General features: G+C 38.3%; 1 protein-coding gene and 1 pseudogene across 1 annotated transcript; one reads left to right on the forward strand and one right to left on the reverse strand.

Moving 5' to 3' along the window:
- The first annotated feature begins 2,356 nt into the window (after window positions 1-2,356).
- On the forward strand, window positions 2,357-11,360 carry LOC122748302 (vomeronasal type-1 receptor 3-like). The gene is made up of 2 exons (XM_043993964.1): window positions 2,357-2,368; window positions 10,317-11,360. Exons 1-2 carry the CDS (start codon window positions 2,357-2,359, stop codon window positions 11,358-11,360), a joined length of 1,056 nt encoding a protein of 351 aa, XP_043849899.1.
- Window positions 10,158-10,244, reverse strand: LOC122752295 (annotated as a pseudogene).
- Window positions 11,361-27,605: the final 16,245 nt, after the last annotated feature.

Genomic DNA, 27,605 nt, shown 5'->3' on the forward strand with positions numbered 1-27,605 from the left:
AAATTGAAGGGATACCCATCAATCAGGGAATAGCTGGACAAGTTATTGTATATGACTGATGATGAAATACTATTGTACTATAAGAAATGATGAGCAGGATGCTCTCAGAAAACAACCTGGAAAGAGTTATTTGAAGTGATTCAATGTGAAATTGCACACAGTATATCAATATTCTAAAATAATCAACTGTGAATGACTGAGATATTCTCAGTAATGCAAAGATCTGAGAGAACTCTGAAAGACATGATGAAAAATGCTATCCCTCCCTAGTGAAAGAACTGATGAAGTCTGAATAGAGATTACTTTATTTTTCTTGGGTTTTTTGTCTGTTTTCTTTTACAACATGACTGATGTGGAAATATGTATTACATAACTAAGTACAATATTGTTTGGCTTCTCAATGATGGACATGGGGAGGGAGGAAGAAAATTTAGAATGCAAAATTTTAAAAAAAGAATGTTAAACATTATTTTAGCTTGTAATTGGGGAAATAGAAAATACTAAATAAATCATTAAAATCAAGATCAGAAGGAATCTCTAATACTATTGTTATTGTATGGTTCTTCTAACTAAAAAAAATAGCAAAATTTTAAAATTGTTCTTAGCATAAGATAATCTCATTTAACATATGCCTCCTCTTAGGTTTATATCTATGGTTCAGATTCTTCTAAAATGACTTGGCTTCATAGAAATTCTTCCCCTCGAAGTGTAATTATGGGATGGCTCACGTGGATGACTCAGTTCAAGAATAAAAATAAAATTCTCTAACAATGAAATGAGTGGGTGTTCATTCCTGTCCTGAACTAAGAAAAATCATTCTTCCCTGTATTTATTCCAGAACACTCACCCCTTCTCATGTCACAAACAGGAATGTCCAGTATGGGGACTGCCCTGTTGTTTGGACAGAACAGATAGAAATTTCTCCACTTCGGTCCACTGATTGGCCTACCTAGGTACTTGGAAATTTTTTTGTACCTAGCTTCATTAGGCGATGAATTTCTCCCAATCACGAACAGTTTAGCAAACATCATTGTACCTAGATACGCAAGGTTCACAAACTCTGGCATCACAATCTCCTTGTTATCCATCAATGGGGAGTTGTAGTTTGGCTCTGATTGAGGCCTCCTAAGGTGCCTCTATCCCTTATTCCCTGTGAATCTACCTGGCAACTACTATCAGAAATAAGGAGGGAGATTGACCTCTGGGCTCTCAATTTGAGTCTGCATTTCACCAGAAGCCTTGGCTACTATATGTCCTTTCCCATGGGACTCAAGGGCTAGGGAGCCCTCCCCTCCTCCCCACTGGCATGTCTGTCAGTAATAAACTGCCTGAAACATGCTCCTTTGTGTACTTGTATTCCTTCTCATTTCCTCACCCACAAGCTCCTCAGTCTACTCAATGACATGATCATCCATGGGTGCTCATGAAAAAACGATCTTACAAGAATATTCTTTAACTGGATTACAGCATCCATTATTAAGTAGACACAAGGCAGAAAGAGGGAAAAGACTGCCCATTCCTTTAGTCTTTTCATTTTTGTTTTCTCTCTCTGGGCTTCTACTTCAATCATACCCATCTTGATTTACCATTGAAAGGTCATAGCTCATAGTCTTGATTTTGTTTTTGTTTTTGTTTTTTTAGTTTTTGTGAGGCAATTGGGGTTAAGTGACTTGCCCAAGGTCACACAGCTAGTAAGTGTCAAGTGTCTGAGGCCGTATTTGAACTCAGGTCTTCCCGAGTCCAGGGCCAGTGCTCTATCCACTGTGCCACCTAGCTGCCCCAGCTCATAGTCTTGAAGACAGGAAATGTAGGTGTCACAGTACTGGCTTCTATGGTTGCCCTGTGCCCACCTCTCCCTTCTTTTCTCTTTTGTTACCCCTCTGGAGAGTTTCTGAAAAATCTACTGCCTTACACAGAAAATGAAGGGGGGAAAAACAACACAACAACAAAACATTAGCTTCCCCATCTGAGGTTTTATCTATTGACAATAATAATTGGAATTTATATATCATTTACTATGTGACAAGCACTGTGCTAAGTGTTTTGCAAAAATGATCTCATTTGATCTGGCATTAGCTTCTTTATTCCCAAACTTTAAGGTAATGTGACTATGAAGAACTTTGTGGCCAATCCACTGCCTCGTCTGGGGTTTGTAAACAAACACATTGAAACAAATTCTACCCTCAAGCAACTTACATTTGAATGGAGGAAACCAAAACATACAAGGCTCCTGAAAATGGGAAGTGCCAGAAGGTGACCACTTTGGTCCAGACTAATGGAGAGGAGGTGGAAAGATCTGGGGGGTTAGGTCTGATAATGAAGAAACCGAATCCCAGACAGATTAAGTGAACCACCCATGGTTCCACAGGTAATAAATGTCAGAGACACTGTTCTTTACATTCTCCTACTCTTCTTTTACGATAAGGTTCTTTAGACAAATGTCACCAGGTTATTTTATAGAAACACATGACTCAGATTTGTTGCCTCAGTGAGGATCATGAAACTATTAATTTTCAGAGCTCTAATTTGAACGCAGTGCTTCCAATTTGGAGAATCTTTCCCTTCAATATTTTTACACACATGCACACACAATCACAGATGGTTACTGTTGGAGTGAATCTCCTCTCCCTTTCTCTACATACCATCTGCTTTGTTGCTGGTGATTTGTTGTTGTCAGTGTATGGAGGAGAAGGCTTTCAAAACTAAAAAAATATGTGATAACTTGTATGGGCAGATAAGGATACAGAGCTTCTTTACTGATATTGACCCTATGTAGGAAGACATAGTCAGTGATAGAAGTGGCAGGACAGGGACTGAAAAGATTCTCAACAGAGGAAGATGAGGAAAGGTTTGAAAATCCAGGCCAGCCCAAGAAAAACCAGAAGGTGTCCTCACCTAGTCTTCAGCGTTTCCCTCATCTCCATCCCTTAGGGATGTTCTTTAACATTTCCATCCCCCTCTCCCTAGAAATCTTAAAAAACAACAATAACAACAACAACAAACTCTCTCAAGCTGCTCTCAGCTATATTTTAATTTTTTTTTTTTGCCCATACTCATTTTTAGTGAGTTATTATTGATGGGTGTGTTTTTGTTAATCAATAAAAATGGCCCATGATAATTTGCACCTGGGATAATTTTCAAGCCTTAAGTGACACTCCTGAGATCCCATGAAGTCAGTGTTCCTTGTCTTGTAGCTGACAAGATAACCACATCTCGGGAGGCAGGCAGAATCTTGCTTCTATAACTACCTTCTGTCTGCTCCCTCCTATATTCATCCTTTGAGTGGTAGAGCCCAGCATGGTGAGTGTTTTCCCCATCTGTGTCTTCAAGTCAGGGACTTAAAAGCAGAGCATCCCCTTTCTTCCTGGAGGTAAAAAGCGAGGAAGAGTGGGATGCAAATCCTCTGTTTGCTGCCTGTAGGGAAGGCATTCTGAAGAAGACTGGCATTTCTCTCCAGAATTCAAGGGACACGGAGTCTTTGTGAAGGTCTTCCCTCCTAGTCCAAGTCCCCATTTCAGCCCTCTGGGTTTACTGCAGTGTTTCCCTTGTCATGGGGAAATAGGTGGTGGAGGTCCTTAGGTATTCCTCTTTAAAGAATTATGTATCTTCACACACAATCCAATTAGAATAAAATGGTTTTTGTTTGGGGGCTTAGAGAAAGTGAGCAAGAGAGAAGCCAAAGACTTCCCTTGAGGGGAGAGAAGGTGGCTTAGAGACAACATGATTTTCTGAGATACCTTTCTCCCTGACAAGGAGGGAAGCCAAAGCCTTTATAGAGGATGGATGGTGGGGGGATGGATGGGGTAACCACCTGAATAGAGAAAGTTCTCTTTGGGGGTGGGGAAAGTTTGAGTGAGGGGTGGTGCTTTTGACTTTTGCAGTTATCTCTGACCCTTGGTGCTGATCAGGCAACAGCCATGCCTAATAGACTTATTTCCCTTACTTCTTAAGTGTGTCTGTTCATTAGGTTAGTTTCTCAAGGAGAGTTAACCCAGACCCATATCCCCCTGATAAATCTTCTTGCTTCTGGTCCTTCTCTAGCCCCTTTCTTAGTGTTCTGCCTGGTATATTTCAACCACAATTTCATATCTAGGCGTTTTTATTTCATAGAGCCATAAATCATAGCATCAGAAATATCTATCTAACTATCTATCTACCTATCTATCTATCCATCTATCTACATCTATCTATCTATCTATCTATCTATCTATCTATCTATCTATCTATCTATCTATCTATCTATCTATCTATCTATCTATCTATGTTCTATCTGCAATCCTTGTGATTGGTAGATATAGAGTGGGGATTGAACTGAGAAGTCATCTAGCCTAACCCTGAAAAGAAAAAAAAAAATACACATGGACTCCAGTAGTACAGCAAAATGAAATGCAGAATTCCTTCTACGTGGCCATCCTTGAATAGACTGAGTCAGTAACAGCTGTAAAAGTTTCTCTAAGTTCACCTTTCCCTTTTTTTCCTTGAACAAAGATTGTCCTGCTCAGTGATAGTTATTTTGTTTTCTGAATGCTAAATGGTTGGCTAAAGCCCCTCTCCCCCCCCCCCCCCCGCCTTTTACTATTTACTGTTGGACTACATTCTCTGTAGAATACTGCTTTCTGACTATTTAACCTTCCCAGGAAGGACTTAATATTGAGTCCCAAGTCCTTATTAAAGAAAGACAGATTCTTGAATTGGGGCCTCACTTTCCAATGAGTGGCACCTTTCAATTAGTCTCTGAAATTATTAACTTCCAGTTAGCAGGTCAACCTGCAGGGTCAAATTCTCCTTTGTTTCTCCTGGAATCAAGGTTAAAATTTCCCAGACAGTTTACAAATGGGATGACTGAACCTCATGTGAGGCCACATATGGATGAAAATGAAACCAGCACATTGGAGGAAAACCACCTAGGTAAGGTTATTTATCCCGGCCAGACTTCTCTGCTTCAGTTCAAGTCTTTTATTCCTCTGGAATAGTAAGTAGCACTTTCCCTTTAAAATCTCTTTGCTTGCATGAAGCTACTGCAAAATGTCTAAGCAAACATTATATCAAAAGTAATTAAGACAAAATTATAGAAATCTGCCCAAGTAAGTGAATGAGTAAGAGCAGTGATTATTTACTGGAAGAAGGTCTTCCAGGTTCCTGGGAGAAAACTTGGGTATTGGTTTTCCTTTGGAACTTCTTTTTCTTTTTTTTTTTTATCCTTTCAAGGTGTTCTTCTTGTGGTGGCTTCAGTGTACATCAAGTATAGTCTAAAATGGGGCTTTCTTAAACTTTTTCCACTCGCAATCATTTCACCTGAGAAATTTGTTTTGACTCAGTATTTAGGTAGGAATACATAACCTGTTCTTGTTGCCAAATTTTTCATGACCCCCGCATTCATTTACACAACCCGGTATGGCATTGTCACCCACACTTTAAGAGGCAGGGTCTAGATGAAGGCTAAAGTGCTTTACAGACAGAGATTCTGGTTTAATCTGAGGAGAAAGTAGACTATGATTAATCAACAGAGTAAGCCCAAGCCTGGGAGTACACTGATATTTATAGTGAAACATTTTATGGCCAGCCTGGGTGGGCCAATTAGGATTGTGTAAAAAATTCTTAATCTTTTGTCTGTCATGTATGGCACAGGAATACCATGGCTGACTGCACTTAGCAATAGAAAGCTGTAGGCTCATTTGAATTGGATAAATTGACCTAATTCCAGGATTTTAAAAATGAAGATAGCAAGTCACAGAGATGAGGAGATCTCCTATTTAAAGCAACTGTCTTTCTGTTCACTGTTATCTCTGTTTTTGTTCGTTTCCTGTTTTTGTTTTGAGTTGTATTTCTCAAAATTCCCATAGTACCAGTGGACTTTGGAATTTAGGCCGCTAATGAAAGCTTTTCTGGTCTGATCCTCTAGGCAGAGCAAAAGAGATCAAGTCTGTGTTTCTTTTAATTTGGTTTTTATTTGACATAGAGTAGAATCTGTTGACAATGTCTGTTTGTATTTTGGATTCTTAATTTTGACAGGCTTCCTTTTACCTGTGCTTTGATCATCCAAAGGCAAAGGTTGGAAAGAATGAAAACTCTTCAAATGAAAGAGCCAAAAATTTCAAAAGACATAATTGCCTATTTCTGCTTCTTTCGGGGTGGGGAGAGAGAGAGACAGACACAGACACAGACACAGACACAGACACAGACACAGACACAGAAAGAAACAGAGACAGGCCCTGAGACAGGGACAAACAGAGACAGAGCCTGTTTCCACTTTTATGACTTTGCAAGCAATAGTGACTCTATTTGTGACTCCAGTAGTAATTATTCAATGTGAATTTTCAATGTGTCTTGATTGTTCTTCATATATTGAAATATTTTAATCTTTGTTTTTTAACTTCAGCCATTCTCCTTCCTAGTATTTAAAAAACAAAACAAAGCAAAATGAGGAAGTGGTATATGCATTCAAGTATAAATTCAGATCTCTTTTCCCCTGTCTTTTCCTCATTTATTTTTTTTTGTTTCCTCTATCTTGTAATCTGATAATTCACATATATCAATAGTTATATGAGCATGACTATATTTACACCATATAATTTTTAACAATAAATCTAGTTTTCTATGCCTATAATTATGATATTTTATAGATAATTTTCCCCCTTTAAAGTTGAGATATATTATTCTTTATATATTTAATGAAAACGTGAAGATCAGTGGCCAAATGGAGTATGTTGTAGGTGTGATAGATGAACCACAATCTTTTAGGTTCCAAACTCTAAGCTATCCTGTTTTCCCCAACACATAAAATTTAATAAGAATTTTAAGAGTTACATTGACAAGACTAGCTCATAGAACTATTCCCATCTTTGGTTGCTTTTTTGCACTTCCTGTTGGGTTATAGATAGAATGTACAAAAATCCCTTGCCTGGCCTTATTGCTATGAGTGGAGCTTTGAGGAGTTCATTTATAGACATTTTGTAGCTGAGGGTGCTGGGGTAGTACTACAAAGCATTATAATTGGTTAAGAAATCAGCAGGACTAATGGCATGTTGAATCAAAAGAGGTTTACATACAACAGGGACATCCTTTCCTAGTAGTAAGTGAAGGAGTTATGCTGGTAGTTATGGGATGGTAATATCGAGCAGCTGACCTTGTCCTACTGAGTCAACATGTGTTTTCTGAACACATATTACTTATATTTTTCTTGCGTTTAATTTTTTACTGAACTTAGGTGAACTTAGGTCCAAGAAGGCAATGGTCAGGTGACTGAAAGATCCATCAGAGACTTCAGAGTTTCCACCTAAAACTGGGGTTATTAGCTGAGTCACTGGGGGCAATAGGATCACAAGAATAGTACCAGTAGGATATGAATTCTTTATGCTATTTCTTCTTTTTACTCTTAGGAAATCCCTTTTCTAAGTGATCACTGAATTATCACAATTAGTTTATTATAAAAATCATAGTAGACAAAGACTCATGAGCAGCCTAAAAAACTCCAGTCCCTCAGAGTTATGATTAAATAATTAAGGAGAGACCTCCTCTAGATCCCCAATCTGCCAGTGAAAATGGGAGATGGAAGAGTGACTTTTCTAGTTGATGGTGATAAAAAGATAGAAATGCAATGTTTGCTTTCAACAAAAATACTCTACTTTGAGTAGCTAATACAAATTTTATAATGGGAAAAAATCTTCTCTATTCATTTTCATTTTTCTTTTGTCACAGATTTTATAGGATCATTAGATTTAGAACCAGACGGTAGTTTTGGCATAATTTACCCCAGGATCCTTATGTTATTGATGAAGAACAAGGGAAAAAACATTTATATAGCACCTATTATGTGGGCTATATAGGAGAAAATAAAGCTTGGAATGATTGGTTAAATGTTGTATCAGCAGTACTTGTTTGCATAATAGGGATGTAAACTCAGTTTGGTTTTACTACAGATATATCACTTTCTCTATATGTGCTCCGTAAGAAGAAAAACAACTTTCTCCACTGACTCCCCACATTTCACTGTAATGTAATGCACCTGTTTTCTTCCTGATTGTATTCCCCCTTACTTTAAAACAGTGCTTCTACAAAAAAATCTTTTCAATTCCATTTTTGAATTATTTATTTTTTCTTGTTTTTCTATTAACAATAACAGCATCAACACCAACAACAAAAATAACACCAACAACAAGAATGAATAAAAAAGTAGTAGTAGTAGTAGTAGTAGTAGTAGTAGTCCTAGTAGTAGTAATAATGGAGGAGTAGTGGTAAAGGAGTAGTAATTGTAGTAGTAGGTAGTAGAAATAATAGTAGTATTTGTCTCTGAGATTCCTTTGGCATAACAACTTCCCAGTGAAGGAATTGTCTTACTACAACAAATCACTATCTTTTCTAAACCTCTGAGTCTATGAAAGGTGTCTGGGATTGTGAGATGAGTACATTGCCCAGTGTCACAAACTACTATATCTCAGAGGTCACACTTGAACATTTCTGTTTCCAATACCTAGGCTTCACTCTATCTCTGGGACCACACTATTCACTAAATTGTGTTAATACATACTGGTATATTACACTTTTTCAGACTTGGTAAAGCAAATACTGCCTCTCAATTTCCAGTTTTCATATATTTTATTGATACTCTCATCCAATGATTTTATAGGAAGTTTGATATAACTTTGTATATTTTATCATCACCTAATAATTTTTGAATGCAATTTAAAAAATTTTTTAATTCATAATTAATCTAGGAATCTCATTAATCCAGATGTGTTCTATGATCAGCCAGTTTATGTGATCTAGTTTTAGTCATGGTAATTTTAGTATTTTGAATCTCTAAAACTATCAAATTTATTTGTTAGCAAGCTTCATGACCTACTTTTTGGATAATTTTAATTTTAAACTTGTTTGAATCTCCCTTTCTTTCAAAATTTGGTAATTTGAGTTTCCTTTTTTATAAGAAAAATGTTTATAATAATTAACTTTCATTTCATATTGTTTTTTCTTAATCAGCTCTTGCTTTTATACAAACTCTTTTATTATCTTACATTTGCTTAATTTTTATTGTAAGCTATTTTCTCCTATTTTCATTGGGTACATCATTCTTTTTATTTAATATTTAACAACATACTCATCATTAACTTATTCTCATGGCTTTTTACTGTGATAAATTTTACCCAATTTTCCATGTTAACAACATTTTAAAGATTTTTATATATTGTATTTGTGTCACTGATGTCTGATGTAATATAATATTCTTTTATAATTCACCTTTTACTGAGCCATGTGTGTAATACATTAAAAAATTTGAATAGTTATTTTTTTCCTTGGTACCGTTATTTATTTGCTATGATATCATCTTAAGTATTAGCATAGGATTCCTTCATTTCTAAATATATCTACATACCTTTGTTCCAGAACCATAACTAATGTATATTTTTCTTCCATGATTACTTCAAAATTAAATTTTCTGTCCATTAAGATTTCTTCAGATAGGTTTTAGATCTGGTTCCTTTAATAATCTATTCAACTCTGCAGGAGCAGCTAGGTGGTACAGTGGATAAAGCACCAGCCCTGGATTCAGGAGGACCTGAGTAAAAATCCAGCCTCAGACTCTTGATACTTACTTGTGTGACCCTTGACAAGTCACAACCTTCATTACCCCACAAAAAAACAAAAACAAACCAAAACAAACCAAAAAAACAAAATAATAATCTATTCAATTCTGTCATTCATAATTTTTCCTTTTTATTGAATTGTTGACTATTTCAATAATGGATTAGATTAAGTATCTTTCCATTCTGGAATTTTGGATTACTAGAGAACATGCATTTTCCAGCCTCACTGAACATTCTCAGTGACTGGAAAAAAGTCTCCTGCTAGCCTAGTGAATTTGTGGTGCTTCATATATATTAATTTCTAGTATTTAGATATCCACCCCTGTCGACTACCAAAGGAAAATTCAGAAAATACAAGTCAGGTTGAGCATTACAAGTCAGAATCAATCTCAAGAGTAAATGCTATCTGAGAATGTTTGCTTCACAAATTAATGTGTCAGGAGGCAGCTAGGTGGCGCAGTGGATAAAGCACTAGCCTTGGATTCAGGAGGACCTGAGTTCAAATCCAGACTCAGACACTTGACACTTAACTAGCTGTGTGACCCTGGGCAGGTCACTTAACCTTCACTGTCCTGCAAAAAAAAAAAAAATATATACAAATTAATGTGTCATCCTTGTGCAGGGGCCATGCTAATCTTTCCTGTATATGTGCTCCCAAAGCACGCACTCTCTGAGAATGTTTGAAAGCTTTCCTCTTTTTTTTTTCTTTTTCTTTCTTTTTTCTCTGCCTCTGAGAACAGTTCTATTTCAGTCTGTGAGAAAATTATTTTTCTTCACTCAGTTCTAGGTATTGTCTTCTTCACGCAGACAGCAGCTGGTCTATTGGGAAATTTCTTCCTCCTTTACCATTGTGTCTCCACTTTCCAAACCGGCAGCAGGATGAAGCCTGTCAACTCCATTTTTTTCCACCTGTCTTTGGCCAACTCAATAGTGCTTATTTCAAAGGGAGTCCCTCAGACGATGGTTGATTTGGGGCTGAAAATTTTCCTGGATCGTGTTAGATGTAGATTTACTGTTTTCCTCCACCGAGTGGCCCATAGTCTTTCTGTCAGCATCACCTGCCTTCTGAGTGGTTTTCAGATTATCATTGTTAGTCCCATTACCTGTTCCAAATGGTCAGAACTCAAAAGTCATGCCTCAAAATACATTTTCCTCTTATGTCTTTTCTGCTGGATCCTACACATCCTGATGAATATCTTCATGTTTGTCAATATGCAGAACTTTACAGAGAAAAGTAATAACACAAAGATATGGAATATAGGATTCTGTTCAGATTATGCTCCAGCCTCATTCAAAGTTTCACTATTTGTACTTATATACTCTATTCCTGACTTCTTGTGTGTGGGTTTTATGGTCACTGCCAGTGTCTACCTGGTGCATCTCCTGCAAAGACACCATCAACAAGTCCAGCATATTCACAGCTCCAGCCAATTGTCAAGAAAGTCACCTGAGATTCGAGCCACCTACACCATCTTGGTGTTGGTGAGCACCTATTTCTCCTTCTATTCAGTCAACTCCATTTTTTCATTTTATCTCTTTCAGTTTGATAAATATGATCAATGGTTGATTCCCACATCAGCTCTCTTGGATGCATGTTTCCCAGCCATCAGTCCATTTGTGCTTATCAGCTCTGATTCCCAAATTCTCCATTTCTTTTACTCACTGTGGTCAAGGAAAAGATGCCAAGACTCTTTTTTCCCTGGGTGTTTCAGTGCCCAACATTCTATTTCCACTCTTGGAAGCAGATATCTTAAAGAAGTTGTAGTCAGCAACCAATAGGATCAAAAAATCACAGGCCTTAGAACATATAAGGGACATTAATGATAATGACAATTTTCATGATATATAGCATTTGTACAGAGCCTTAAAGTTTGAAAAAATATTTACATATATACCTTATATCTAGCCTGTCCTGATGTTCTTTTGTTCTGAACCTTCCAGTCTCACTTTCTAAAGACCATTTTGAACTCTCATTCCTGAAATGTTTATTGAGTATTCTCATTCTACTTTAGAAATTGTTTTCCATAGAATCAAACGGGATCTTCAGAACACCATTTTGCACTGCCAATGAAGGGACAGTGCAGAAATGTATCAAGTGCTTCTATGTATGAAGGGGAAGATGTTTTCTAACTATGACCTACAAAGATAGAAAAGAATTATTTGGAGGAGACAGGTTTTTGTTGTTGTTGTTGTTGTTGTGTTTTGTTTTGTTTTGTTTTTTAACAGAGTAAGTACCGAAAAGTTGAAAAAGAGCAAGGCTTATAACCATAGCATAAGACATAATAAAACATATCTAAAACCATAGAGTAATTTTAGAAGGGAGATGTGCAAGTCTCAAGGCAACCCAGAAAACCCAACAAACACAAATACTTTTGAGGTAAAAGGCCAAAATGATGCAATAATAATCGACACCACTTACTAACATTGTTTTCTTGCGTCCTAGTAATCCATTCCCAATGCCCCTTTAATCAGTGTATTTCATCTTGGATCCCATATGTCCCATTTGGCCATTTGGTCCTTTGGGACTAATTCTCTGGCACATTTTGGCAAAGATCGCATGCTCAGGGTAGCTCTGAAGGGAGATACTCTTCTGTGGAGTATTTTCTCTTATTCCATATCTCTTAGATTTTTAAAGGTTTTTGCCATTTGTAAACCAGATCTCAACACAATTTAGTACATCCTCTTAAATCTTACTCTTCAATAATCAGTTAAAATCAGCTCATACTTTATGGTTCTGATATTATCAATAGTAGATCTATAAACATCATTAACTTAAGCACTAGTAGTTTAATGGAAACTATAAAGAATTTAAGTTCTTAAATACTCCTTGCTGTTTCTTTCATTATCTAAACACTATTTGATTTAAACTTTGCTAACAACAAGCTAAAGGAAGAATCTTGTAAAATATCATGTTTTTGTATCCTAAAGCAATGCAGAGATACTGAAATATAGCAATAACATGATATATCATATCAGAATTGATACAATACTGATATAGCACTTTTCCTTTGCAATGAAAAGAAGTAGAGATATGATTATTTCAGCATCATTACTGGCCCTCCAGGCTCAAGTCCAAGGGGCTACAGTGATTTAGCACACAGATGTCAGAATAAATCATCCTCAAGTCCATTTGATTTCAGGCAAGAAGAATAGAAACAGCCACATGTATGACAGGGTACCAAGAGCAGGCTCAGAATTAACCAGGTGGGAAGAATTTATTTTTTAAATCATAGAAAGTATTTTATTATTTTCCAGTCATGTGTAAAGATAGTTTTCAACATTTGGTTTTATAAGATTTTGAGTTCCAAAGTTTTCTCCCTCCTTCCCCCCACCCCAAGACAGAAAACAATCTGATTTAGGTTACATATGTACAATCACATTAAACATATTTCTGCACTAGTCATGTAATGAAAGAAGAATAAGAACAAAAGGGAAAAACCTCAAAAAAGAAAAAAAGTAGATACAGTATGATTCAATTGGCATCCAGATTCCACAGTTCTTTTTTTCCAGATGTGGAGAGTATTTTCTATCAGGAGTCCTTTGGAATTGTCTTGGATCATTGTATTGCTGAGAAGAGCTAAGTATCACAGCTGATCATCACACACAACTATATACAATGTTCTCCTGATTCTGCTCCCTTCACTCAGCATTAGTTTACTTAAGGCGTTCCAAGTTTATTTTCTGAAATTTACCTGTTCATCATTTCTTATGGTTCAATAGAAATCCATTATATTCATATACCACAACTTGTTCAGCTATTCCCCAATTGGTGATCATTCCCTTGATTTCCAATTCTTTGCTGCCACAAAAAAGAGCAAATATAAATATTTTTTTACATGTGGGCCATTTTCCCTTTTTTATGATCTCTTTGGGATACAGACCTAGTAGTGGTATTACTGGGTCAAAGGGTCTACACAGCCCCATAGACCTTTGGGCATAGTAACAATTTGCTTACCAGAATGGGTGGATCAGTTCAGAACTCTACCAACAATGCGTTAGTATTACATTTTTTCCACAGCTTCTCCAACACTTATTATTTTACTGTTTTTGTCATATTAGCCAATATGATAGGTGTGAGGTGGTACCTCAGAGCTATTTTAATTTCCCTTTCTCTAATCAATAATGATTTAGAGCATTTTTTCATATGGCAATACAAGCTTTGATTTCTTCATCTTAAAACTGCCTGTTCATAACCTTTGACCATTTCTCAATTGGAGAATGACTTGCATTCTTATAAATTTGATTTAATTCCCTACATATTTTAGAAATGAGGCCTTTATTTATTTATTTATTTATTTATTTATTTATTTATTTATTTATTTATTTATTTATTTATTTATTTATTTATTTATTTATTTATTTATTTATTTATTGAAATGAGGCCTTTATCAGAAACACTGGCTGTAAAAATTATGTTTCCCAGTTTTCTACTTCCCTTGTAATTTTATTTGCATTTCTTCAGTTTGTACAAAAACTTTTCTTAAATTTAATGTAATCAAAATCCATTTTGCATTTCATAATATTCTCTATCTCTTCTTTGGTCATAAATTATTCTCCTTTCCATAGATCTGAGAGGTAAACTATTCCTTCCTCTCCTAATTTACCTATGGTATCAGGTTGGAAGAATTCTTGTTTGTGTGAGAAAATAATTATTAATATTAAGTGTCTTAGCATGACAGATTAATTTTAGCCTTTTTTCTTTCCTCCCCCCAGAAAGTTTAGTTTTTAGGAACTTTGGCTGGTTTGGGAACCAACCTAAGCATACAATAGAAATGGAGATATAAACTCTTTTTGTCTAGCTAAGTGAGCTAATAGGATTAAGTCACACTTAGATAATGGACTTTCCCTTGAGCACTTTGGGGAGTGTCTTTTTGGAAATACCCCCTGATGTCATCTATAGAGCTCATTTTTATATGGACCAATGGAATTGAATGATACTGGTCAATTAGCTTTGATCAGCATATTGTAACCTGCCTCTATCAATAGAGGATAAAAGTCAAGAACATGGGAAGCTCCTGGTTGTCGCTACCTTGGAACACACTCTTGGCTCAGAAAGGCTGTCAGTTGGTGAGTGCTCTCCTCTTAGTACAGGACAGACTAATAGGACACGTGCTCTCTCTCAGAGAAATATGGCACCAGGGCTTTCTTCCTGTTTGTGTTAAGTGCCACAAGGTCAATACTCTTCTAATATTTAATATTAATTTATAATAACTTATTACTGCTGTCCCCGAATGGGCTGCTTCTCCCCCAGTGCAACTGCTCTCCCGAAACTGCCCTGCATGGAGGCCTCAGGAGCCCAGGCCCCGCTCAGTGGGGATGCACATGAAAAACCTCAGGCACACACCAGAGCTTCCTCCACCCAGCCCCCAGCCCCAGCACATGGCACAGGGCTCTGCCAGCCCTGAGGGTGGCCAGTGAATTAGCTTGGAGTGTGCATGTGCATGGCAGAGCCCAAGGGTCTGGTGAGAAAGAAGGGTTTATATTCAGGAGCAGATGTAGTGAGGGGGAACGTAGGGAGAAAGGAGACACAAGGTGGTCTCTATGGTGAAGTGGGGGTTGCTACAGTGAAAGGACACTACAGAGATGCTACAGAGACATTAGGAGGCTATTACAGAGAGAGAAGTTAGAAGAGGGAGATGCTACCGAGAAAGGAGATGCAGGGGGACACTAAGAAAGTTGCAGGCGCAGCTGACAGTGAAAGGGGTCACTACAGTGAATCGGGGGTCGCTACAGAGAAAGAAGTTAGACAAAGAAAGGAGATGCAGCTCAGGGGTTGTAAGCACAGGCAGTAGCAAAACAGCCAAGCCACACCCACAGAGGGAGAGACGAGACGGGCAGGTGGATAGGAAGCAGCAGAGTTGTTTGGCCGAGGTTTCAGGTTGTATATCTTACTTTCCTGTATTCTTATTTCTAAATTGGTTCTCCTAAATAAAGCCATTTGCTTTAATTGAAAGAGGTGTTTTCTTATCAATTTGGGAGAAGCAGTAATTTTTGAAACAGCCCTTGCAGACTGGCTTAGGCAGCTAACTGCCAGCTGTAGCTTTACCAGCTATAAGCAGTCAGATAGCCAGCCAGGAGTTCACAGATTAGGGCCCAATTAAAATAATTTTTACATTGAATGGTGACCATGAAGAGACTTAAGAGCTACTTCTAATTTTTCATATAGCTTCTAGATAAAATTTTTCAGATGCTAATACAGCTATGGGCCAGTTATAATTTTTCAGTTATAGTTATAATTTTTTAGATAGCTACAGTTATAAAATTTACAGATTATCAGTTAAGTTAATTTTTTTTTACACTGTCAAAACAGGTGCAATAGCCAATATTATATAAAAAGCCATTAATATATAAGTAGCAAAAATTTGGAAAAAAAAAACCCAGCCTATTCCCCAATATATTAGCAAACACAATTTGGTGACCACAAAACACATGTGAACCTGAGTCAAGAACGCCTTACTTTTGTCTTCCCAATGTCCCCCTGCCAACCTTCCCACACACCTCCCCCTCCGGGGACACATCCCTCTTATTCCCATTGAGCTCTTTGCATTTTTCTTGAAGTGATGAGACATTGGTTCAAGGACACCGTAGGCCTCCACCAGTCGCGGACGACCATGGATCAGCGCCTTGAAGAGCCACAGGCCACAGTGTAGCTGTGCAGTCCGAAACGGGAGCCACAGCTCCTGAGTGACTTATAACCGGTAACTGCCGCAACACCCTGGAGAGGCGCTGGCCTGGGCAGATCAATATGGAAAACAAGCTGTTGCCCATGCAGCAGGTTTTCCCTCTCTGCAACATTCGTGGATCCAAAGGAGAGGCAGAGCCAGTACAGTTTGGCACCAATGCTGCTGCAGGACACAACAAACCTGAATTCAAAATGCTGAATAACAACAGATTACAATTGGGACTTTTTTTTACCTTATTTATTGAATTTTACTAATCATGCTTAGGGCTTGCTACAGTTCTTATCAACACTGTCATGCCATTGCACGAGCATTGCATAGCAATGCAATCAGGTTTGTTGTGTCCTTGAGCCTTTTTCTGAATCAGATAGACTTTCTATGACTCAAAAGCTAACTCTTTGTTAAGTCTGCTTAGATGAATGACTTCCATCTTCAGTCTGCCTATCTAACAGGTCATCTCACTCAATATTTGGCAATAAGAAATTTAGATTGTCTTCTTTCCTGTCCTAAAAAAAGAAAGGTCACTTTCATCTGCTTTTATACTAGAACTCTCCTTCACCCTCATGCCACAAAGAGAGAAACTGAGGTGCCTGTTTCTAGGTTCTGGTAGAGAAATGTTCCACCATATTCAACAATTGATTTGCTTGCCTGTGTACTGAGAAATGTCTATGTACCAAATTATATTTAGGTAAGGACTGAAATTACCTCCTAATCATGAATAGTTTAATAAACTTCATTTTATTCAGATAGGGAAGGTTGGCCAATTTTCATAATTGCAATCTTGTTATCCTTAAATGGGGAGTTACAATCTATGTCACCCACTGATCCCCTCTTTTTTTTGTTGTTGTTTTGTTTTTTGTTTTGTTTTGTTTTTTTGGTGAAGCGATTGGGGCCAAGTGACCCGCCCAAGGTCACACAGCCAGCAATTGCCAAGTGTCCGAGGCCGGATCTGAACTCAGGCCCCTCTGAATCCAGGGCCGGCGCTCTATCCACTGCGCCACCCAGCTGCCCCCAATCCACTCTTTAATATGCCCCATTTCCTCAGTTTCTGTGAACCTACCTGGCAACTGCTATAAGATATAAGGAAAGAGACTGAGCTCTGAGCTATCAATCCATGCCTATGTCACACCATAAGCCTTCCCCATCATTTGTGTTTTCCCATGGGACTAAAGCACTATGGAAGTCCACAATTACATGTCTGTTAGTAACAACCTGCCTGACTTGTGATCCCCTGAGTGCTTGTGTTTGTTTTTTTCTTTTCAGGACCTCATCGATAATATCCTTACTGTAGTCCTCTGTCATTTGCTACTCTCATATATATCTTGATGTCTTCATTGAGGGGTTGAAGGTCATGGCTTAAAAATGTAAGCTTCAGATGTCACAAATACTGGCTGCTTCTGCTGCCTTGTTGCCACCTTTCCTTTCTCTTCTTTTTCTTTTTCCCCTTCTGGAGACTTTCTCAAAAATCTCCTATCTCACAGAGCACATGAAAGACCTCACTCTTTCAATCTGAAGGTTTTTCTAACAACAACAATAAAAATAATAATTGGAATTTGTATACCATTTAGTATGTGTCAAGCACTGTGCTAAGTGCTTTGTAAGTATTATCTTATTTGATTGGTTGTTAAGTTCCTTTATTCCCAAATTGAAAGGAAAAGTGACTCTCAAGGAAATTGTGCCCAAGCTAATGACTTCCTTGGATTTCTTACATAAACAAAATTTTAAAAAATTTAAAAAAAAGCCTGAGTTGCCTTTGAATAAGGTTGTGACTATAACTCCTGCTGTATTCAGTACTACTGCCTCATGTCCTATCTGTTGCCATAAGTTTTTGAGGTACATAAAAATGATAAAATGCTAGAGGTAATGTCATTTGAGTAAAATATTTATTGGATTTAAGTTAAACATTTTCACGTCATTGGCCTGAATCTGTCTTTCTGAGTCATTGGAGAACAGTGGCAATACAATGAAAATGAATGCCTATGTCTTTACGTGGTAGCAAGGAATTGGAAGTTGAGGGGGTGCCCATCAATTGGGGAATGGCTAGACAAGTTGTGGTATATGAATACAATGGAATACTATTGTGCTGTAAGAAATGATGAGCAGGAAGAGTTCAGAGAAACCTGGAGGGTCTTACGTGAGCTGATGATGAGTGAGATGAGCAGAACCAGAAGAACATTGTACACAGTATCATCAACATTGAGTGTTGACCTACTGTGATGGACTATATTCTTCTCACCAATGCAATGGTACAGAAGAGTTCCAGGGAACTCATGATAGAAGAGGATCTCCAAATCCAAGAAAAAAAGAAAGAAAGAAAGAACTGTGGAGTATAGATGCTGATTGAACCATATTATTTCTTTTGTTTTGGGTGCTGTTGGTTTTTTTTTTCTTTCTATTTTGAGGTTTTGCATCACTGCTCTGATTCTTTCTCTTGTAACAGGATTAATGCAGAAATAGGATTAATGTTATTATGTGTATATATATGTGTGTGTATATATATATATATATGTGTATATGTATAGAGATATATAGATATAACCTATATCAGATTACCTGCTGTCTAGGGGAGGGGGGAGGGAGGGGTGGGAGGGAGAAAAATCTGAAATTGTAAAGCATGTATAAACAAAAGTTGAGAACTATCTTTACATGTAATGGAAAAAACAAAATACCTCATACATTAAAAAAAAATAGAAAAAAAAAAGAAAATGAATGCCTATGGCTTGCAATGCAATGAATGATTTCGGAATATATGTCTAGCAAATTTCTAAGTACTCCGAAGTTGCATAATCCTTTTTGTAGCTTATTTCATTATCTCTCCTTCAAGAGGTGCTTAATATGATTGATCATAAGTCCTGTGGAGATAAGTTTTGTCATTGAATTCATCAATATTGTTAAGCCTTTCAAGGTTGTTTGTTTTGTTCCGCTTTTTTTTTTTTTTTTTTGCAGGGCAATTGGAGTTAAGTGACTTACCCAATGGCGGGGGAAAGGCAGTGAGCTCCGAACCCATGACAGGATTGTTCCAAAACACATCCAAACAATGCCATAGGAAAATGCCTGCAGCAGCAAAACTCACATAAGAATGTGCTGAAATCATCTTCTAAGCAACAACGGCTTGGAAGGTCAGAAGGAGGTTGCTGTTGTGCTGATACAGGAGTCAAGCCTAACCCCACAGTCACCCTGACACAGATCCAGTCCCAGGAAGGCCTCACCAGAAAAGCAGACCCCCCCAGAGCCTCTGAATCAGCTGAAGCACCAGTGTTGTCTGGAACCAAGCTCACAGTCTGGTGAGAGGGCTGAGCCCTGGGCAGGGGGGAAACTACAGGGGTCTATGCTGGTGCTAAGGCAGAACTTGGATTTTACACCCCTGCTGAGAACCATGAGGTAGGCTCGAGTAGCAGTGGCACAGGTAGGAGAGGGGCACAGGCTCGTTGGAGCTAACAACCATAACACACAAAGCTGGTTGATTAACAAGTTGGTCTGGGGTCATCTAAGGACCAGGGAACAGGTCAGGTGAGTGAAGAACCTGATTCTCCTTAAACCATACCACCTGGGACCTCTTAAGCTTGGGATACTGCAGCCTGGAAACAGTGCCCCACTTTAAGGAGCTAAAAGTCTAGTAAAAGAAAGGCAAGATGAGCTGACAGAGAAAGGTGAGGACCATAGAAAGTTTCTTCAGTAACAAGGAAGACCAAGGGGCACCCTCAGAGGAAGATGTCAACATCAGAGCCCCTATATCTAAAGCTTCCAAGAAAAATATGAATTGGTCTCAGGCCATAGAGGTGCTCAAAAAGGACTTTGAAGATAAAGTTAGAGAGGTAGAGGAAAAAATGGAAAGAGAAATGAGGGTGATGCAGGAAAGACATGAGAAAAAAGTCAACAGCTTGAAAAGTCAAATTGGCCAAATGGAAAAGGAGGTACAAAGCTCTCTGATGAAAATAATTGCCTAAGATTTAGCATTGAACAAATGGAAGCCAGTGACTTTATGAGAAATCAAGACACAATAAAGCAAATCCAAATGAATAAAAAATAGAGGGCAATGTGAAATATCTTCTGGGAAAAAAATGCTGACCTGGAAAATAAGTCCAGGAGAGATAACTTAAAAATTATTGGTCTACCTGAAAACCATGATCAAGGAAAGAGCTTAGACACCATCTTCCAAGATATTCTCAGGGGAAATTGCCCTGAAATTCTAGAAGAAGAAGCTAAAATAGAAATTGAAAGAATGCACCAATCACCTCCAGAAAGAGATCCCAAAAGGAAAACTCCTAGGAATATTATAGCCAAATTCCAGAGCTCTCAGGTCAAGGAGAAAATATTGCAAGCTGCCAAAAAGAAAGAATTCAAGTACTGTGGAGCCCCAGTCAGGATATCACAAGATCTAGCAGCTTCTACATTAAAGGACCAGAGGGCATGGAATATGATATTCCAAAGGGCAAAAGAAATGGGATTACAACCAAGAATCACCTACCCAGCAAAACTCAGCATTATCTTTCAGCAGAAAAAAGTGGGATTTTAATGAAAAAGAAGACTTTCAGATATTTGTGATGAAAAGACCTGAACTGAATGGCAAATTTGACTTTCAAATACAAGACCCTAGAGAACCATAAAAAATTGGAGCTGGGGGACATACCTGGGGTCGTACAGTGCACAACTGTCTTATGTCTGAGGCTGGGTTTTGGCTGGGATCCCCCTGGGTCCAGGGGTGATGCTTTGTCCACTGTGTCACTCAGGTAGGTGATGACATCTTTAGGGTTAAATTGAGGGGTGAAGGGAATGCACTGGGGGAGGGGGAAGGGCAGAAGTGAAATCCTACATAATAGTAACAGGAAAAAGCTTATGGAGTTGGGGAAGAGATGGAAGAGTAGGACAGTAAATGAATTTTATACTCATCAGAAAAGGCTCAAAGTCCTTAAATTTATCAGAGCTACCTCAAGGAGGTTCTAACAGATACACCCAACTGGGTGGAGTAATCTATTTAATCTGGGCAGTAAATGATCCTAACACTCATCAGAATTGGCTCAATGACCTCAATCTCATTAGAATTGGCTCAAGGAGGGGGCAGCTAGGTGGTGCAGTGGATAAAGCACAGGCCCTGGATTCAGGAGGACCTGAGTTCAAATCCAGCCTCAGACACTTGACACTTACTAGCTGTGTGACCTTGGGCAAGTCACTTAACCCTCATTGCCCTGCAAAAATAATAATAATAATAAATAAATAAATAAAAGTATTGGCTCAAGGAGGGGAAAATGTACACACTCAATTGGGTGGAGTAATCTCTCTAACCCTGCAGGAAAATAGGAGGGGAAGGGGATAAAGAGAGAGGGGCAGAGTGGGGGAGGGGACAGACAGAAGCAAATCCCTTTTGAAGAGTGATAGGATGAAAGAAGATGGATAATAGAATAAATATCATGGGGAAGGGAATAGGATAGAAGGGAAACAGTTAACAATAGTAATCATGAAAAAGAGAAAAGGGGGGAAAATTGTACAAAAATATTTCTAGCAACTCTTGGTGGAGGCTAAGAATTGAGAATCAAAGGAATGTCCATCAATTGAGGAATGATGGAAAAAGCTGTGTTATATGATTGTAGTGCAATGGTTTTGTGCTACAGGAAATGACAAATAGAATGATCCCAAAAAACCTGGAAAAACTAATGAACAGTGATGTATAGTGAAGTGAGCAGAGCTGGGAGGACATTGTGCAGAGTGACAGCAGTATTGTTCAATGAGCAATTGTGAATGACTTAACTACTCTCAGCAGTGCAATGATCCAAGACAATCCCAAGGAACTAATGAGGAAGCTTACTATGCACCCCTATAGAAAGAACTGATAAAAAGAACACTTGTTGATTGTACGTATATAACCTGATTGTGATCTTGTGGAGGGGGGAGGAAAGGGAGGGAGGGAGGTAGAAAAATTTGGAACTCTAAATCTTATGAAAATGAATGTTGAAAACTACCCTTACATGTAACTGGAAAATAAAATATATATTTGTTGCTGGAAAAAAAAAAAACGACTTACCCAGGGTCACACAGCTCATAAGTGTCAAGTGTCTGAGGCCAGATTTTGAACTCAGGTACTCCTTACTCCAGGGCTTGTACTTTATCAACTGTGCCACCTAGCTGCCCCTTGTTCTGCTTTTTTTTTTTTGCACAAAGCAATTCATGGGATAAAGTATTTTAGTACTTACCTCACTCTTCTTCAGTTCATTCTATCTAAAACTTTCAAAAGTAACTTGTTTTGACATTTTTTCAGGGGTGATATGTTTTTATACAACAACTTGTTTAGCCTTAGAATTTAATCTTCCCTTGCCTTGCTTTTTCTTACCTTGCCATTTTTTTTACCTTGCCTTTTTTTTATCCTTGCCTAACATTGCATTTCCTTTCCCCTCTTTTCTTTTCCTTTCCTTTCTTGTTTTTACTTTCCATATTACATCAGAAATAAGACCAAAGAGGGTGGTGCCATGATGGGGGAGAGAAACCAAGAAGTTGCCTGAGCTCTTTCAAGTTTCTATCAGAAATAACATTAAATCAAGCCTCTAAATGGATTGTGGGGCTACAGAACCTACAAAAAGACAGAGATAAACAATCTTCCACCTTGATATAATTTAGAAGACTTCAGAAAAGATATGTCTCACTTGGGCAAAAGGGGAGCACAGTAGAGTGTAGCATAGCATGGAGGGGGTCTGGGCAAGTCAGTAGGGGACCTCTTGGCTACAGCACAGATCAGCAGCTCAGGCCCCTTGCACCTGGCTCAGCAGGGAGATGGTACAGAAGGCTAGTTGTGAGAACCCCAGCCCTGGCTGAGAGGGCCAACTGTCAGCTAGAGAACCAGCAACAGGACAGGTATGACTAGGACAAATCATCCCATTGCAGAGAGCAAGCCCAGAGCATTGAGGAACCAGAGAGCCACAGAGTCCTCAGAGCAGAAAGCCCATGATCAGGCCCCTGGTCCCCAGCATAGAAAGTTTGGTTTGGGTTGTTTTGGGTTGTTTTTTTTTTTGGTGGGGCAATGAGGGTTAAGTGACTTGCCCAGGGTCACACAGCTAGTAAGTATCAAGTTTTTTAAGTCATATTTGAACTCAGGTCCTCCTGAATCCAGGGGTGGTGCTTTATCTACTGTGCCATCTAGCTGCCCCCAGAAGTTTTTAATAGTGACCCCTGTGCCCTAGAAGCAGAGTTCAAATTTGAAAAATAGGCTAAAATATGAGTACAAAAAAAAAAAAAAAGAACCTTTACCATAGAAAACTTCTATGGTGACAGGGAAGACCAAATCACAAACTCAGATGACGAAAACACTGTTAAATGCCTACATGTGAAGCTTCAAAAGGGAAGATAAATTGGCCTCAAGATGAAAAAACCTTTTTTGAAGAGCTCAAAATGGTTTTTTAAAATCAAATAAAAGTGGTAGAAGAAAAATGGGAAAAGAAATGAGATATGAGAATTATGCAAGAAAATTACAAAAAAAATCAACAACTTGGAAAATGAAGCACAAAAATTGACTGCAGAAAAAATTCCTTAAAAAATATAATTGGACAAATGGGGAAAAACTCATTGAAGAAAACAACTCATAAAGAAATAGGACCAAAGTGTCTCCAACTTAATTACTCTTCTGACTGAACTATAATGTCTTCCAGAAATAATTTTTTAAAAAATATTTTATCAGAGAATGAAGAAATTGGGGTCTTTATTCATAAATGTCTAATCTTCTCTACTGACAATAATGTCCATTTCTTGCTGCTGACCATAGTAAGAGAGAAAAGGGGGGTTTAATTAGATACTGGGAAATGGATGTAAAAATATATACAGGCACAAAATAACCCTGATACCATCCTTAGGAAAAGTAGCAATATGTAAGAATTCATATTCACAAAATACATTGAGATGCTGGAAATGTGAATGAAAAATACTATCAATTCAAGTTCTGGGATGCCACGAGACAATCCCCAAAGACCAAGTAAGGACAAGATTACTAATGGAAGTACCCATAATAAAGTATTAGTTTCCCTTCCTCTTCCTGTGACAATCTCTTTAACAGTTGAACCTCTGGTCACTTAGAGCTCAAGAAAGTTTCTCTCCTCTTTAAGTTTAATTGATGACTTAGCCATTGTGATTATTCATTAGGAATTGCAGGAGGGGAATTCTCAATCAGGAGAATCCTTGAAGACATTTTCATGTAGGACTAAAGTTAACTTTTTAGACAAATCCCTTTTTCCCATTGTAGACCAATATCACTAGTCCTGTTCATGACATGATAATCAAAGGTCTGGAGGGAGATGAGCTCCGAAAATCCAGCCCTTATAACTAAGACCTGCCTATGCCATCATACATGCACATATGCATGCATGTGCACACACACACAGCATATTCTCTTTGATTCAGCCCTTTCCTCTGTTTTAGAAGCAAAGAATGATCAGGTGAGGATCTTGTAACATCTCATTTTTACATGCAGAAGCTTCTAAATACAAAATATCTTCCAGAAGACAATAGGGAAGTTAAAGTATTGTTCAGGTCGTGTCTACCTGGGGACAGTAAAAATATTTTTTTAAAAAGCTGTAGAATAGGCCATAGAAATTTTCCTTTGTACTTTAGTATATCCATGTCTTTATTGAGATTCTCTCTTCTCATCCATGACTTCATGACCTCTCATAGGTGGTTTTTCAACATCCCTTAACTGTTCTCCCTGGCTTCAGACCTCCCTAGATGATTATTTTTTTTAATAGAATTTTATTTTCCAAAATATATGTAAAAACAAAATTTTAACATCAATTTTTTTTAAAACTTTGTGTTCCAATTTCTCTTCCCCCATCCATTCCCACCCCCCACCCACTAGAACTCAAGCAATTCAAAATAAGTTATACATGAGTAGTCATGGAAAAATTCCCATATTAGCTAGTTGTGAGAGAAAACAGTCCAAAGAAACAAAACTTCAGATTAAGGAATTGTCAAAGAGGAAAATAAAAAATAAATTTACAAATGTGTTTCCATCTGCTTTCAGATACTATCAGTTTTTTCTCTGCAGATGGGCTGCAATCTTCATAAGTCCTTCAAGGTTATATTGGATCATTGCCTTGCTGAGAATAACTGCACACTTCCCAGCAGATCATCTCCCACTATTGCTGTTATTTTGTATACAATACATTTCACTCTGCTTCAGTTCATGTAGGTCTTTCCAGGTTTTTCTGATAGTATCCTGTTCATTATAACCTGTTTATAGTACCTTAAGCTTGACAGAGAATTTTCATCATAAAAGCCCAGCAAAGTAGGTGCCATACATTTTGCCATTATAATCAATCATCATAACTATTTCCCTCCATCCCACTCCCTTCCCATGACATTTACTCTATCTCCTTTCTTACCTATTCCTCCTCAAAAGTGTTTTACTTCTGACTATCCTCTCCCTCACTCTGCACTCCCTTTTTTCACCCTTCCTTCCTTATCCTCTTTCCTCCTACTTTCCTGCAGGGTTAAATAGATTACTCCTCCCAATTGGATATGAAAGCTATTCCCTCCATGAGCCCATAGCAGTGAGATCAGGCTAATTCTGAGCTAATTCTGTGTTCTAAAGTTTTCTTCCTCCCTCCCTCCTCAGCCCTCCCTATGAGATCAAGCAATTCAATATGCCATACTGGTGCAGTAATGCAGAACATCTGCATCTTCCTTGAAAGTGTTTTGCTTTTTACTGCTCTCTCCTCCAATCTGCCCTTTCCTCCTTCCCTTCTCCCCCCCTTTTCTCCCTCCCCTCCCTCAGGGCAAAAATATATTACTATACCCACTTGAGTATGTATGTTAGTCCTTCTTTGAGCCAATTCTGATGATATTAAGGTTCACTCACTCCCCAACTCTATCCCCCTCTTCTACTCTCCTCCATTAGCTTTTTTCTTGTTTCCTTCATGTGAACTACCTCTCCCTAGACCATCTCTCCCCTTCTCCCTCCACCAGTTTATTCCTCCTACACCTCAACCCTATTTTAATGATGTCATCATGGATTAGTTAGGTGGCGCAGTGGTCAAAGCACCAGCCCTGGACCCAGGAGGTCCCAAGTCCAAATCCAGCCCCAGACATAAGACACCCCATCCTGTCTGCCCCACAATGAACAAAACATAAATGTTTTACAGATATCATCCCCTCATATTCAGTTCAGACCTGTGTCTTCTGTGAATTTCTTACTGGGATAGTTCTTATGAGTTCAAAGTATTAACTTCCTATGTAGGAATGTAAACGGTTTGATCTTTTAATATCCCTCATGAAGTCTTTTTCCTGTTTATCTTTTTATGCTTCTCCAGGGTCTTGTATTTGAAAGTCAAATTTTCTATTCAGTTTAGGTCTTTTCATCACAAATACTTGAAAAACCACTTTCTCATTAAAATCCCATTTTTGCCTCTGAAAGAGTATACACAGTTTTGCTGGGTATGTGATTTTTGGCTGTAGTCCCAGTTCCTTTGCTCACTGGAATATCATATTCCATGCCTTCGGTCCTTTAATGTAGAATCTGCTAGATCTTGCTTTAACCTTATTGGAGTTCCACAGTATTTGAATTCCTTTTTGCTAGCTGCCAAGATGGCAGAAGAAAGACATTAAATGCACAGAGCTCCTGATACAATCACCCCAAAAACAGCAATAAAAGAACCCCTGGAGCAAAAAAGCACACAAAAATATGGGCTGAGATTATTCTCTAGCTATAGGTAAATTTCAAGGGGCCGTGCTGTACCACAAGTAAAGTCTAACCCTGCAATCAAGCTGACAGACACACCAGACACATAGCCAAAGGAATTTACCCCAGAACCTCTAAATCAGCTACAGTGCTTGTGTCTTCTGGAACCAAGTGCGGATTGGGTGAGAGAGCTGATCAGCTGGGGCGGGGGGGTGGCAGAAACTGCAGGGTAGCAGTGGGATGGGTGAAGAATTCAGCTGCCCCACACCAGTGGGGAACCAGGAAGAAATATTGAGATTCTGAGCAGGGGGAGGCTCAGGTGGGGGAGGTATACAGGCTTGCCAAAGCTAAGAACCACACCACAGTAAAGCTTTGCTGGTTGGTTGTTTAGTAAGTAGGCTTAAGGTTATCTCTGGAACAGAGAATAGGCCAAGAAAGAGCAACACCAGCCTTCCCTCAAACCAAAACACCTGGGACCCTCTGAAGCTGGGAACAGGAGTGGAGCTGAGAAGCATGCCCCGCCCCCCCCACCCCCCTGGTGGAGAGTTTAAAATCAATTAAAAGATGAGCAAGAAAAGAAAGTTCAAAACTATAGAAAGCTTTTTCAGGAACAAGGAAGATCAAGGTGCAGCCTCAGATGAGGAAATTAACTACAGGGCCCCTACATCCAAAGCTTCCAAGAAAAATATGAAC

This window comes from Dromiciops gliroides, chromosome 3 (genome assembly GCF_019393635.1).
Source record: "Dromiciops gliroides isolate mDroGli1 chromosome 3, mDroGli1.pri, whole genome shotgun sequence".
NCBI lineage: Eukaryota > Metazoa > Chordata > Mammalia > Microbiotheria > Microbiotheriidae > Dromiciops > Dromiciops gliroides.